Genomic DNA, 15,714 nt, shown 5'->3' on the forward strand with positions numbered 1-15,714 from the left:
ACAGATACACTCACACCGACCACCTCACCCTCCCCAACTCACACACTCTGACCCTGACCACCTCACCCTCCCCAACTCACACACTCTCACCCTGACCACCTCACCCTCCCCAACTCACACACTCTCACCCTGACCACCTCACCCTCCCCAACTCACACACTCTCACCCTGACCACCTCACCCTCCTCCCCAACTCACAGACACACTCACACCCTGACCACCTCACCCCCCCAACTCACACACTCTCACCCTGACCACCTCACCCTCCCCAACTCACACACTCTCACCCTGACCACCTCACCCTCCTCCCCAACTCACACACTCTCACCCTGACCACCTCACCCTCCCCAACTCACACTCACACCGACCACCTCACCCTCCCCAACTCACACACTCTCACCCTGACCACCTCACCCTCCCCAACTCACACACTCTCACCCTGACCACCTCACCCCCCCAACTCACACACTCTCACCCTGACCACCTCACCCTCCCCAACTCACACACTCTGACCCTGACCACCTCACCCTCCTCCCCAACTCACACACTCTCACCCTGACCACCTCACCCCCCCAACTCACACACTCTCACCCTGACCACCTCACCCTCCCCAACTCACACACTCTCACCCTGACCACCTCACCCTCCCCAACTCACACACTCTCACCCTGACCACCTCACCCTCCCCAACTCACACACTCTGACCCTGACCACCTCACCCCCCCACTCACAGATACACTCTCACCCTGACCACCTCACCCTCCCCAACTCACAGATACACTCTGACCCTGACCACCTCACCCCCCCACTCACAGATACACTCTCACCCTGACCACCTCACCCCCCCCACTCACAGATACACTCTCACCCTGACCACCTCACCCCCCCCACTCACAGACACACTCTCACCCTGACCACCTCACCCTCTCCAACTCACACACTCTCACCCTGACCACCTCACCCTCCCCAACTCACACACTCTCACCCTGACCACCTCACCCCCCCACTCACAGATACACTCTCACCCTGACCACCTCACCCCCCCCACTCACAGATACACTCTCACCCTGACCACCTCACCCTCTCCAACTCACAGACACACTCTCACCCTGACCACCTCACCCCCCCACTCACAGATACACTCTGACCCTGACCACCTCACCCCCCCCAACTCACAGATACACTCTGACCCTGAGCACCTCACCCTCCCCAACTCACACACTCTGACCCTGACCACCTCACCCTCTCCAACTCACACACTCTCACCCTGACCACTTCACCCTCCCCAACTCACACACTCTGACCCTGACCACCTCACCCCCCCCACTCACAGATACTCTCTGACCCTGATCACCTCACCCTCCCCAACTCACACACTCTCACCCTGACCACCTCACCCTCCCCAACTCACACACTCTCACCCTGACCACCTCACCCTCTCCAACTCACACACTCTCACCCTGACCACCTCACCCTCCCCAACTCACACACTCTGACCCTGACCACCTCACCCCCCCACTCACAGATACACTCTGACCCTGACCACCTCACCCTCCCCAACTCACACACTCTCACCCTGACCACCTCACCCCCCCACTCACAGACACACTCTCACCCTGACCACCTCACCCTCCCCAACTCACACACTCTCACCCTGACCACCTCACCCCCCCACTCACAGATACACTCTGACCCTGACCACCTCACCCTCCCCAACTCACACACTCTGACCCTGACCACCTCACCCCCCCCACTCACAGATACACTCACACCCTGACCACCTCACCCCCCCACTCACAGACACACTCTCACCCTGACCACCTCACCCTCTCCAACTCACAGACACACTCTGACCCTGACCACCTCACCCTCCCCAACTCACACACTCTCACCCTGACCACCTCACTCTCTCCAACTCACAGACACACTCTGACCCTGACCACCTCACCCTCCCCAACTCACACACTCTCACCCTGACCACCTCACCCCCCCACTCACAGATACACTCTGACCCTGACCACCTCACCCTCCCCAACTCACACACTCTCACCCTGACCACTTCACCCTCCTCAACTCACACACTCTGACCCTGACCACCTCACCCCCCCCACTCACAGATACACTCTGACCCTGATCACCTCACCCTCCCCAACTCACACACTCTCACCCTGATCACCTCACCCTCCCCAACTCACACTCTCACCCTGATCACCTCACCCTCCCCAACTCACACACTCTCACCCTGATCACCTCACCCTCTCCAACTCACACACTCTGACCCTGACCACCTCACCCTCTCCAACTCACACACTCTGACCCTGACCACCTCACCCTCCCCACTCACAGACACACTCTGACCCTGACCACCTCACCCTCCCCAACTCACACACTCTCACCCTGACCACCTCACCCTCCCCAACTCACAGACACACTCACACCCTGACCACCTCACCCTCTCCAACTCACACACTCTGACCCTGACCACCTCACCCTCCCCAACTCACAGACACACTCTCACCCTGACCACCTCACCCTCCCCAACTCACACACTCTCACCCTGACCACCTCACCCTCCCCAACTCACAGACACACTCACACCCTGACCACCTCACCCTCTCCAACTCACACACTCTGACCCTGACCACCTCACCCTCCCCAACTCACAGACACACTCTGACCCTGACCACCTCACCCCCCCAACTCACACACTCTCACCCTGACCACCTCACCCTCCCCAACTCACACACTCTCACCCTGACCACCTCACCCCCCCAACTCACAGATACACTCTGACCCTGACCACCTCACCCTCCCCAACTCACACACTCTCACACTGACCACCTCACCCTCCCCAACTCACACACTCTCACCCTGACCACCTCACCCTCCCCAACTCACACACTCTGACCCTGACCACCTCACCCCCCCACTCACAGATACACTCACACCCTGACCACCTCACCCTCCCCAACTCACAGACACACTCTCACCCTGACCACCTCACCCCCCCCAACTCACAGACACACTCTCACCCTGACCACCTCACCCTCCCCAACTCACAGACACACTCACACCCTGACCACCTCACCCTCTCCAACTCACACACTCTGACCCTGACCACCTCACCCTCCCCAACTCACAGACACACTCTGACCCTGACCACCTCACCCCCCCAACTCACACACTCTCACCCTGACCACCTCACCCTCCCCAACTCACACACTCTCACCCTGACCACCTCACCCCCCCAACTCACAGATACACTCTGACCCTGACCACCTCACCCTCCCCAACTCACACACTCTCACACTGACCACCTCACCCCCCCACTCACAGATACACTCTGACCCTGACCACCTCACCCCCCCACTCACAGATACACTCTGACCCTGACCACCTCACCCTCCCCAACTCACAGATACTCTCTGACCCTGATCACCTCACCCTCCCCAACTCACACACTCTGACCCTGACCACTTCACCCTCCCCCACTCACAGATACACTCTGACCCTGACCACCTCACCCTCCCCAACTCACACACTCTGACCCTGACCACTTCACCCTCCCCCACTCACAGATACACTCTGACCCTGACCACCTCACCCTCCCCAACTCACACACTCTGACCCTGACCACCTCACCCCCGCACTCACAGACACACTCTCACCCTGACCACCTCACCCCCCCACTCACAGATACACTCTCACCGACCACCTCACCCTCCCCAACTCACACACTCTGACCCTGACCACTTCACCCTCCCCAACTCACACACTCTGACCCTGACCACCTCACCCCCCCAACTCACACACTCTGACCCTGACCACTTCACCCTCCCCCACTCACAGATACACTCTGACCCTGACCACCTCACCCTCCCCAACTCACACACTCTGACCCTGACCACCTCACCCCCCCACTCACAGACACACTCTGACCCTGACCACCTCACCCTCCCCAACTCACACACTCTGACCCTGACCACCTCACCCTCTCCAACTCACACACTCTCACCCTGACCACCTCACCCTCCCCCACTCACACACTCTCACCCTGACCACCTCACCCTCCCCAACTCACACACTCTCACCCTGATCACCTCACCCTCCCCAACTCACACACTCTCACCCTGACCACCTCACCCTCCCCAACTCACACACTCTCACCCTGACCACCTCACCCCCCCACTCACAGATACACTCTCACCCTGACCACCTCACCCCCCCACTCACAGACACACTCTCACCCTGACCACCTCACCCCCCCACTCACAGACACACTCTCACCGACCACCTCATCCTCCCCACTCACAGACACACTCTGACCCTGACCACCTCACCCTCCCCAACTCACACACTCTCACCCTGACCACCTCACCCCCCCACTCACAGACACACTCTCACCCTGACCACCTCACCCCCCCACTCACAGACACACTCTCACCCTGATCACCTCACCCCCCCACTCACAGATACACTCTGACCCTGACCACCTCACCCCCCCCCACTCACAGATACACTCTGACCCTGACCACCTCACCCTCCCCAACTCACACACTCTCACCCTGACCACCTCACCCTCCCCAACTCACACACTCTCACCCTGACCACCTCACCCTCCCCAACTCACACACTCTCACCGACCACCTCATCCTCCCCACTCACAGACACACTCTCACCCTGACCACCTCACCCTCCCCAACTCACACACTCTGACCCTGACCACCTCACCCCCCCCACTCACAGATACACTCACACCGACCACCTCACCCTCCCCAACTCACAGATACACTCTGACCCTGACCACCTCACCCTCCCCAACTCACACACTCTGACCCTGACCACCTCACCCCCCCACTCACAGACACACTCTGACCCTGACCACCTCACCCCCCCACTCACAGATACACTCTCACCCTGACCACCTCACCCTCCCCAACTCACAGACACACTCTGACCCTCACCACCTCACCCCCCCACTCACAGACACACTCTGACCCTCACCACCTCACCCCCCCACTCACAGACACACTCACACCGACCACCTCACCCTCCCCAACTCACACACTCTCACCCTGACCACCTCACCCTCCCCAACTCACACACTCTCACCCTGACCACCTCACCCTCCCCAACTCACAGACACACTCTGACCCTGACCACCTCACCCTCCCCAACTCACAGACACACTCTCACCCTGATCACCTCACCCTCCCCAACTCACACTAACACCCCGACCACCTCACCCTCCCCAACTCACACACTCTGACCCTGACCACCTCACCCCCCCACTCACAGATACACTCTGACCCTGACCACCTCACCCTCCCCAACTCACACACTCTGACCCTGACCACCTCACCCCCCCACTCACAGATACACTCTGACCCTGACCACCTCACCCTCCCCAACTCACACACTCTCACCCTGACCACCTCACCCCCCCACTCACACACTCTCACCCTGATCACCTCACCCTCCCCACTCACAGACACACTCTGACCCTGACCACCTCACCCTCCCCAACTCACACACTCTCACCCTGACCACCTCACCCCCCCACTCACACACTCTCACCCTGATCACCTCACCCTCCCCACTCACAGACACACTCTGACCCTGATCACCTCACCCTCCCCACTCACAGACACACTCTGACCCTGATCACCTCACCCTCCCCAACTCACACACTCTCACACTGACCTCACCCTCCCCAACTCACACACTCTCACCCTGACCACCTCACCCTCCCCAACTCACACACTCTCACCCTGATCACCTCACCCTCCCCAACTCACACACTCTGACCCTGACCACCTCACCCCCGCCACTCACAGACACACTCTGACCCTGACCACCTCACCTTCCCCAACTCACAGACACACTCTCACCCTGACCACCTCACCCTCCCCAACTCACAGACACACTCACACCCTGACCACCTCACCCTCCCCAACTCACACACTCTGACCCTGACCACCTCACCCTCCCCAACTCACACACTCTGACCCTGACCACCTCACCCCCCCCACTCACAGACACACTCTGACCCTGACCACCTCACCTTCCCCAACTCACACACTCTGACCCTGACCACCTTCACTCTCCTCCCCAACTCACAGACACCCTCATCCTGAAATGGTCAGTTTACATCCTTTATTGCTGCTATTTTAAGTATTTTTATGACTGTATGTTTTATTGTAATGGTCCCTGCCAGTAACATTATCCTGTCTTACATAGACATGCACCTCACACTTTATGCCAATCTTCAGGGACTTGTGCTGGATCACGACTATGTGAATGTACATACCTGGTTTGCATGCACTGCGTGTGACTATATGCACTGTGTTTTGCTCCTTGGCCTCAAAGGAACGATGTTTCAGTTAGCTGTATATGTTTGTGTAGCTGAATGACAATAAATTTGAACTTTAAGATCTGATCACGACATTACACCAGGATATGACTGGATTGTAACTATGCAAGGCCATAAGACATAGAAGCATAATTAGGCCATTCAGCCCATTGAGTCTATCAACATTCTATCACAGCTGATTTATTATCCCCCACAACTCCATTCTCCTATCTTCTTCCACTGACCTTTTTCACCCAGATTGATCAAGAACCAACAACAACTGCTTTAAATATACTGAATATTTATTCAGTAAATATGTGTCTTGTGTAACTGTATATACTGTGTTTTGCTCCTTGACCTGAGGAGAATATTGTTTTGTTTGGCAGCATACGTGTGTATGATTGAATGAGAATAAACTTGAACAAGAAGGCAAAATATAATTGTCGGATTGAAAGAGATGTAAACAGACAGACAGACAGACATACTTTATTGATCCCGAGGGAAATTGTGTTTCATTACAGCCGCACCAACCAAGAATAGTGAAGAAATATAGCGATATAAAACCATAAATAATTAAATAATAATGTTAATCATGCCAAGTGGAAATAAGTCCAGGACCAGCCTATTGGCTCAGGGTGTCTGACATTCCGAGGGAGGAGTTGTAAAGTTTGATGTCCACAGGCAGGAATGACTTCCTATGACGCTCAGTGTTACATCTCGGTGGAATGAGTCTCTGGCTGAATGTACTCCTGTGCCTAACCAGTACATTATGCAGTGGAGTACATTAAAGGTGGCAAAGTGTTGTAATGCTGTAATTAACCCAACACTGAAATTCTCATTTCATTATTATAGGGTTCAACGACAAAACTAGATTTCAAGAAATTTTTCGAAACAACTTTTTCTTAATCTTTAGAAAAATCAAGTAAGTAACACAAAAAGAGAGCAAAAAAAGGAAGAGCGGTAATATTCATGGATTCATTGTCCATTCAGAAATCTGGTGGTGGTGGGGAAGAAGCTCTTCCTGAAATGTTGAACGTGTCAAGATGACGCTAACTCCGACATTGTTCACAAAGTGAATGATATTCAAGCTCCATTAACATGCATTTTATAGAAAAACTTTATTTTATTTGAAAGAATGATACAGAATAAAACACTGAACTTCCTGCAATACAATATAAATTACAATAATAATAAGATAATAGCAATACGATAAGAAAATATCAAGCCTACTTCTCCACAAATAAGTATCAGATGGATAGTTGGACAGACTGACAAGCAATGAAGAAATGAAAGGAAATATAAGAACATTTTGTTAAATAATTCCCAGTGTTGTAAATCATGTAAAATAATTCTAAATGTACAGCAACTGCAATATTTAAATGTAGCAGCAGTCTTCAGAAGGAATCGCAGAAACAAAGTTTTTTTCCTTACCAATAAGAGTGCTGTGACATTGGCTGGAACTCCAATCCTTTCAATAACCAAACGTACGACTGATATACTTGTTTCGTTCACCACAAAGCTTGTTTGGCCTGCAAACCTGACTTCTGTATCAGCAAATGCAAGGGTGATACAGAGGCCCAAAACAAGCTCAGCCACTGAGAAGGCAGCAGGCATTCCTAGAACAACAAAATTCAGAGAATCAGGACTAGTTCCAACTGAGGATCATTTGGGTTACGTAAGATTCAAAACTGTTTCAATTTCATTTCCTGTACACAAGTGTAAAGGAGAACAAAATAATTGTTACTCTAGATCTAATGCAGCACAAAAAAAATATGATAAAGAACGCAATTTAAAAAACATAATAAAATATTGGTATGTCTATAAAAGTGGCACAAGACACAGCAATGTTTGTACATAAGATGACTGACAGAAAATAATAAAGTAGTGGTGGAGTTAGTGGCTGGAGGTGTTGATCAGCCTTACTGCTTGGGGAAAGTAACTGTTTTTGAGCCTAGTGGTCCAACAGCCAAGGATGACAGAACAGTTCTCAAAAAGTGACGCTATTGTCAGGACTGTCTGTACTTATGGTGACTCTGACAGTAAGTGATAAAGAAGAGGTGGTTGAGGGTGTCATGGGGTGGGTTTATAGGTGGGAGGTGTTGATCAGCCTTACTGCTTGGGGAAAGTAACTGTTTTTGAGCCTAGTGGTCCAACAGCCAAGGATGACAGAACAGTTCTCAAAAAGTGACGCTAGGCACAGGACTGTCTGTACTTATGGTGACTCTGACAGGAAGTGATAAAGAAGAGGTGGTTGAGGGTGTCATGGGGTGGGTTTATAGGTGGGAGGTGCTGATCAGCCTTACTACTTGGGGAAAGTAACTGTTGTTGAGTCTGGTGGCCCTGGCATGGATACCATTTAGCCCCCTCTCTGATGGGAATGGGATCAACAGGCCATGAGCAGTGGGGTCCATGAACAAAGAAACTGAAAAATAAGGATATTTAGTTTGCAGATTCATAAACAATCTTTCCCAATCGTTTTTATAAAAGATTTGATCATTAAATTTCTTATTGTTTATTAGTAACAATAATAAAGCTTCTATTATTCGCTGATTAAAGCAACGAGGAAGATTGAAACATCAAGACGAATACGGAGTGCAAGCACTGATGGCCTTCTGACTGCTGGTGGGATCGCTCTGCCGCCGAACAGGAACCCTGTGGGGCCTATCGCTGTGCCCGAAGTCTCTCTCTTTTGATCGTGCTGGTGAATGCTACCAAGGTTTCCACATATGCATTTTGGACTAGACTTTTTTTTTCAGCTTTATGGTTTTTAATATTCTGTGTTTTCACTACTCTTTGTGCCAAGGAGGGGGATTTAGGGGTCAATGTTGTGCAGGTGAGGGGGGTGTTTGGAGCCGATGATCTTGGTGCAGTTTTGTGTGGGGGGAGGGAAGATGGGGTGGGGTTGTTTGTGGCCATGTTGGTGTGTTTCCTGTTTCTCTCTGAACTGACTTCCATGGATTTTCTTTGTTCATGGCTATCTGGAGAAGAAGAATCCCAGAACTGCACATTGCAACATTCTTTGATAATAAAAGAACCATTATAACAGGTAAACTCTACAAGCCAAACAATCCCAAAGTCTTGGACACATAAGCAACTGGAATTTGAAGCAACAAATAATCTGTTGGAGGAAATCAGCAGGTCCAGCAGCATCTGAAGGCACAGTTGATGTTTCAGTTCAACCCAAGCTGATACAAAACAGAAAGCTTTCCCCTCTATTTGTGGCAAATCAGATAAGATTTCACAAACTTCTATAAACACCAATGCCCTTGAACAGAAAAGCCCACAAAAAGTAGTGGATACGGTCCAGTCCATCACAGGTAAAGCTCTCCCTACCACGGTGCACTGTCGCAGGAAAGCAGCATCCATCATCAAGGACACCAACCATCCAGGTCATGCTCTCTTCTCACTGATGCCATCAGGAAGAAGTTACAGGAGTCTCAAGATCGACAGAACCAGGTTCAGAAACAGTTATTATCCCTCAACCACCAAGCTCTTGATCAGGGGTGAATAACTTCACTCACCCCAACACTTAACTGATTCCACAATCTATGGACTCACTTTCAAGGACTCTTCATCATGTGCTCTTGATATATATTGTTTATTTATTTATTATTATTAATTCTGACTCTGATTTTTTTTCTATTTTGTATTTGCAGTTTGTTGTCTTTTGCACACTGGTTGTTGACCATCCTGCTGAGTGTGATCTTTCATTGATTCTATTGTGACTCTTGTACTTACTGTGAAAATCTGCAAGAAAATGAATTTCAGGGTCAAGTGTGGTGATTATATATGTATTTTGATAATAAGTTTACTTTGAAGAGGTTTTCATTACAACGGCATATTTTGCATTAGAAGGATCTCTGAGTTCTTCCAGCACCTTGTGTGTGTTACTTTGGATTGCCAGTATGTGAGGAGTCTCTTGTGTTTTTGACTTACTCCTAAGTATATTGGATTAGAATCACAGTCAGGGCTAGAAACAGGCCATTCGGCCCAACGTCCTTACCAACCATTTTGCCTCCCTGTGCATGCCCCATTTGCCCGTGTGAAGCTTATACTGCTCTGAATCTTACCAATCCATGTACTGGTCTAAATATCTTGTAAACACTGTGATTGTACCCACCTCTACCTCTTCCTCTGGCAGCTTGTTCCATGTACCCTCCACCCCATGCAGTGAAGCCACCCCTCAGGTGTTTTAATTGCTTTCCCTCTCACCAAAGTCTATGCCCCCTAGTTCTGGACTCCTCTAACCCAGGAACAAAAATACATAACCATTCATGAATTTATAAACCTCTACAAGGTCATCCCCTCCGCATTTTACACCCCGGGGAAAAATGGTCCAGCCTATTCAGCGTTCCCATGTAACTCAAGCTTTCTAGTCCTGAGTGTCCATCCTTGTAACCGACATCCTTCCTTCCTTCAGCTAAGCAGCCAAATAATACTCCAATGCTAAATTCATTCTACATTATACTACAAACTTCTATTGATGTGTGTTGGAGAGAATATTGGCTGGCAACAGCACAGCCTGGTGCGGAAACAACAAGGCCCTTGAACAGAAAATCCTACAAAAAGCAGTGTATATGGCCCGCCCCTCCATTGAGCACATCTACATGAAATCCTGTTGCAGGAAAGTAGCATCCATTATCAAAGACCACCCCCCCCCCCCCCGCGAAAGAGGACATGATCCCTTCTTGCTGCTGCCATCAGGAGCCTCAGGACTCCTGCACACACCACCAGGTTCAGAAACATTTACTACCACTGAGCCATCAGGATCTTGAACCAAAGGGGATAATTTCACTCAGCTTCACTTCCCCCATCTTTGAAATGTTCCCACAACCAATGGACTCACTTTCAAGGACTCTTCATCTCATGTTTTCAATATTTATTTCTAATTTACTTGTTATTACTGACTCTTCTTTTTGTATTTGCAGAGTTTGTTCTCTTCTGCTCTGTGGCTGAACACTCTGATTGGGTGGACTTTCATTGATACTGTTATGGTTATTGTTATATAGATTTATTGAGTATGCCCACAAGAAAATGAATCTCAAGTTTGTATATGGTGACATATATATACTTTGATAATAAATTTACTTTGAACTTTGAAGTATGGTATCATCATGATGCCTCAGCTCGCACACTCAGTACTGTCACTGATAAAAGACATCATGCTAATGTGGAGGAGATTCATGAGAATGATCCCGGAATTAATGTATGAGGAGAGTTTGATGGCACTGGACTTAGAAGAATCCATTGAAATGTAGTGTATATTAAATGGCTTCAATAGAATGGATGTGAAGAGGATATTTCCTATAGTGGAGGAGTCTCGGACCAGAGGGCATAGACTAAAGAGTAGAAGACATTCCTTTAGAACAGAGATGAGGAGAAATTTCTTTTCCCAGAGGATGGTAAGTCTGTGGAATTCACTGCGACAGGCAGCTGTAGAGCCCAAGTTATTTTACAATGACTTATTAGAGATTACAATATCATATATTTTATAATGATATTTTATATCATAATAATATCTTATAATAGATTCTCGATTAAAAAGGGTGTCAAAGAGAGAAAGCAGGAGAATGGAACTGAGAGGGAAAATAAATCAGCCATGATCAATGGCGAAGGGGGTCCTCACTGGACCCCCTGCAGTTTACGTACCGTCCCAACCGCTCAACAGATGACGCCATTGCCACCACCCTCCAACTGGCCCTTACCCACATGGACAAAAAAGACACATACGTTCGGATGCTGTTCATAGACTTCAGTTCAGCATTCAACACAATCATCCCTCAGAAACTGATTGGAAAGCTGAGCCTACTGGGCCTGAACACCTCCCTCTGCAACTGGATCCTAGACTTCCTGACTGGGAGACCTCAGTCAGTCCGGATCGGGAGCAGCATCTCCAACACCATTACACTGAGCACGGAGGCCCACCAAGGCTGTGTGCTCAGTCCACTGCTGTTCACTCTGCTGACTCACGACTGTGCTGCAACACACAGCTCGAACCACATCATCAAGTTTGCCGATGACATGACCGTGGTGGGTCTCATCAGCAAGAACGATGAGTCAGCTTACAGAGAGGAGGTGCAGTGGCTAACGGACTGGTGCAGAGCCAATAACCTGTCTCTTAATGTGAACAAAACAAAAGAGATGGTTGTTGACTTTAGGAAGGCACAGAGCGACCACTCCCCGCTGAACATCGACGGCTCCTCGGTAGAGATCGTTAAGAGCATCAAACTTCTTGGTGTTCACCTGGCGGAGAATCTCACCTGGACCCTCAACACCAGCTCCATAGCAAAGAAAGCCCAGCAGCGTCTCTAATTTCTGCGAAGGCTGAGGAAAGTCCATCTCCCACCCCCCATCCACATCACATTCTACAAGGGTTGTATTGAGAGCATCCTGAGCAGCTGCATCACTGCCTGGTTCGGAAATTGCACCATCTCAGATCGCAAGACCCTGCAGCAGATAGTGAGGTCAGCCGAGATCATTGGGGTCTCTCTTCCCGCCATCACAGACATTTACACTACACGCTGCATCCGCAAAGGAAACAGCATTATGAAGGACCCCACGCACCCCTCATACAATCTCTTCTCTCTCCTGCCAACCGGGAAAAGGCACCGAAGCATTCGGGCTCTCACGACCAGACTATGTAACAGTTTCTTCCCCCAAGCTATCAGACTCTTCAATACCCAGAGCCTGGACTAACACCTTGCCCTATTGTCCTGTTTATTATTTATTGTAATGCCTGCACTGTTTTTGTGCACTTTACGCAGTCCTGTGTAGGTCTGTAGTCTAGTGTAGCTTTCTCTGTGTTGTTTTTTTACATAGTTCAGTCTAGTTTTTGTACTGTGTCATGTAACACCATGGTCCTGAAAAACGTTGTCTCATTTTTACTATGTACTGTACCAGCAGTTACGGTCAAAATGACAATAAAAGTGACGAGTTGAAGTCTCGATTGGCCAAATGGTCTAACTTGCTCCTACGTCTAATGATCAAGATGCCTTTAGCATCCTCGCTGTGTGGCTACTTCAAAGAAATACACGTAATAAAGAATTGCTATCATAATTCCAGAGGACTGGCAGTGATAGATTGCAACCTGTGAGCAGATTTTTACCTTGTAATTGATTACAAGATCATTGCAGAGTAAGTGGATAGCTCACTGTGACAAATAAACTGCAGGCAAAGGGAAATCGACAGGACAAATCATTAGTTACTCATCAGATACACACTTGCAATATACCTCAAATAATTAGTAAATTATTCTAAGCATGTTTGTGTCATTGCTCAAAACAATACAGAAACACAAGCAGGCAAAATCTGAAGAATTGTATCATAACTTCCAGAAAAAAAAATGGCATATGTTACTTTGGATGCATGCATGTTTAACAAAGAGGGCAACTCTGGGAATTATTGCGGGAAAAGAGTTCAGAAAAAGTTTAGCTTTATTTGTCACATGTCCATCAAAACATACTGTGAAATGCGTTGTTTACATCAAATTAAATCAGCGGGAATTGTGCTGGGGGAAGCCCACATGTGTCACCATGCTTCCAGCGCCAACGTAGCTTGCCTGTAACTCACTCACTAACCTGAATGTCTGTAGAATGTGGGAGGAAACCAGAGCACCTGGCGGAAACCCACACAGTTACAGGGAGAACATACAAGCTCCTTACACACACAGCGGAGGAAACTGAACCGAGGTTACTGGCACTGTCTTAGCTTTAAGCTGACCACTTCACTATGGTGCCACCCTGACTCTACCCAACTCTACCGCTTCATTTAACAGCTTGTTCCATATACCCTCTACCTACAGCCTCACTTTCAAGGACTCATCTCATGTTCTTGACATTTATTGCATATTTATTTATTTACTTATTTAGTGTTTGTACAGTTTGTTGTCTTTTGCACATTGGTTGGTTGTCTGTCCTGCTGGGTGTGATCTTTTATCACTTCTACTGTTTCTTGTATTTACGGTAAACATCCATAAGAAAACGTATCTCAGGATTATATATGATTACCTATATGTACTTTAATATTTACTTTGAACTTTTTAACTCTCTGTATGAAAAAAGAACTGTGCCTCAGTTCTCCTTAATTTCTCCTCTCATCTGAAATCTCCTTTGAATTCACAATGCCTCTCAGACCTTTTCCAACTTCTGTCAGGTTTACCCACAACTTCGAAAGCTCAAAAGAAAACAAATCAAGTTTGTTCCAATCTCTCACACCCTCTAAACCTCTAGATTTAAACTCCCCTACCTTGTGAAAAAGACCATGACCATTCACCTTATCAATGCCCCGTGTGATTTTATATGCCTCTTTAAAATCACCCCTCAACCTCCATCACTCCAGCAAACAAAAAACACTCTATTAACAGTCTTCTTATGACTCTCTCCAGGCCTGGTAACATCCTGTGACTCTTTACTGCACCCCTTCTAGCTTATGGTACATTCATTCATTATGTGACATGTCGTATGACGTGGGCGGTCATGGTCTTTTCATTACCATGATTCTTCCTGGCAAATTTTTCCACAGAAGTATTTTGCCATTGGCTTCTTCTGGGCAGTGTCTTTACAAGATGGGTGACCCCAGCCATTATCAATACCCTTCAGAGATGATGTACCTGGCATCAGTGCCCACATAACTAGGATTTACGAAATGCATTGGCTGCTCATACGACCATCCACTACCTGTTCCCATGACTTCACGTGACCCTGATCGGGGGATGGGGGATGGGGGGGGAGAGGCTAAGGAGGTGCTACACCTTGCCCAAGGGGGACCTGCAGGCTAGCGGAGGGAAGGAACACCTTACACCTACTTTGGTAGAGATGCATCTCCACCCCACCACACAGGGTAGGAGCTATAAAGAGAGGTTGGAATAAACTTGAATTGTTTTCTCTGGGGCTTTGGAGAATGAGGGAAGAACTGACTGAAGTTTATAAACTTCTGAGGGGCATTAATATTGTGGACAGTGAGAATCCTTCTTCTAGGGTAAAAAATGCATTTAAGGTGATAGGGGAATGTTCAAAGCAGTTGTCAAGTTCAAGTTTATTGTCATCTGACTGTACACATAAACAACCAAATAAAACAATCTTCCTCTGGACCATGGTGCACCCACAAAATATATATATCTCACACAACACATAAAACAAACCATTATCACAAATAATTTAATAAAATACAATTCAAAAATGCAGTGCAGGTAAACAGTAAGCAACTCACTGTCCTAGTGATGGGACCTTGATGATGGCAGGGTATTCTTTAGTCACACTGCCTGAGGGAAGAAGCTGTTAACCATTCTAGCAGTCCTAGTCTTTATGCTCCTGTATCTCCTTCCTGACGGCAGGTACTCAAAGAGATTGTGGGATGGTGGTAGGG

General features: G+C 48.7%; 1 protein-coding gene across 1 annotated transcript in view; it reads right to left on the reverse strand.

The window, feature by feature from the left end:
* Nucleotides 1–15,714, reverse strand: part of adgrv1 (adhesion G protein-coupled receptor V1) — a 528,099-nt gene that overhangs the window by 499,756 nt on the left and 12,629 nt on the right. The window contains exon 2 of the mRNA XM_073066702.1: nt 7,783–7,967. Within this exon, the coding sequence (XP_072922803.1) occupies nt 7,783–7,965 (183 nt within the window). The 5' untranslated portion in view covers nt 7,966–7,967. The remainder of the gene's footprint in view (nt 1–7,782; nt 7,968–15,714) is intronic.

The sequence above is a fragment of the Hemitrygon akajei genome, chromosome 2, assembly GCF_048418815.1.
Source record: "Hemitrygon akajei chromosome 2, sHemAka1.3, whole genome shotgun sequence".
Taxonomy (NCBI): domain Eukaryota; kingdom Metazoa; phylum Chordata; class Chondrichthyes; order Myliobatiformes; family Dasyatidae; genus Hemitrygon; species Hemitrygon akajei.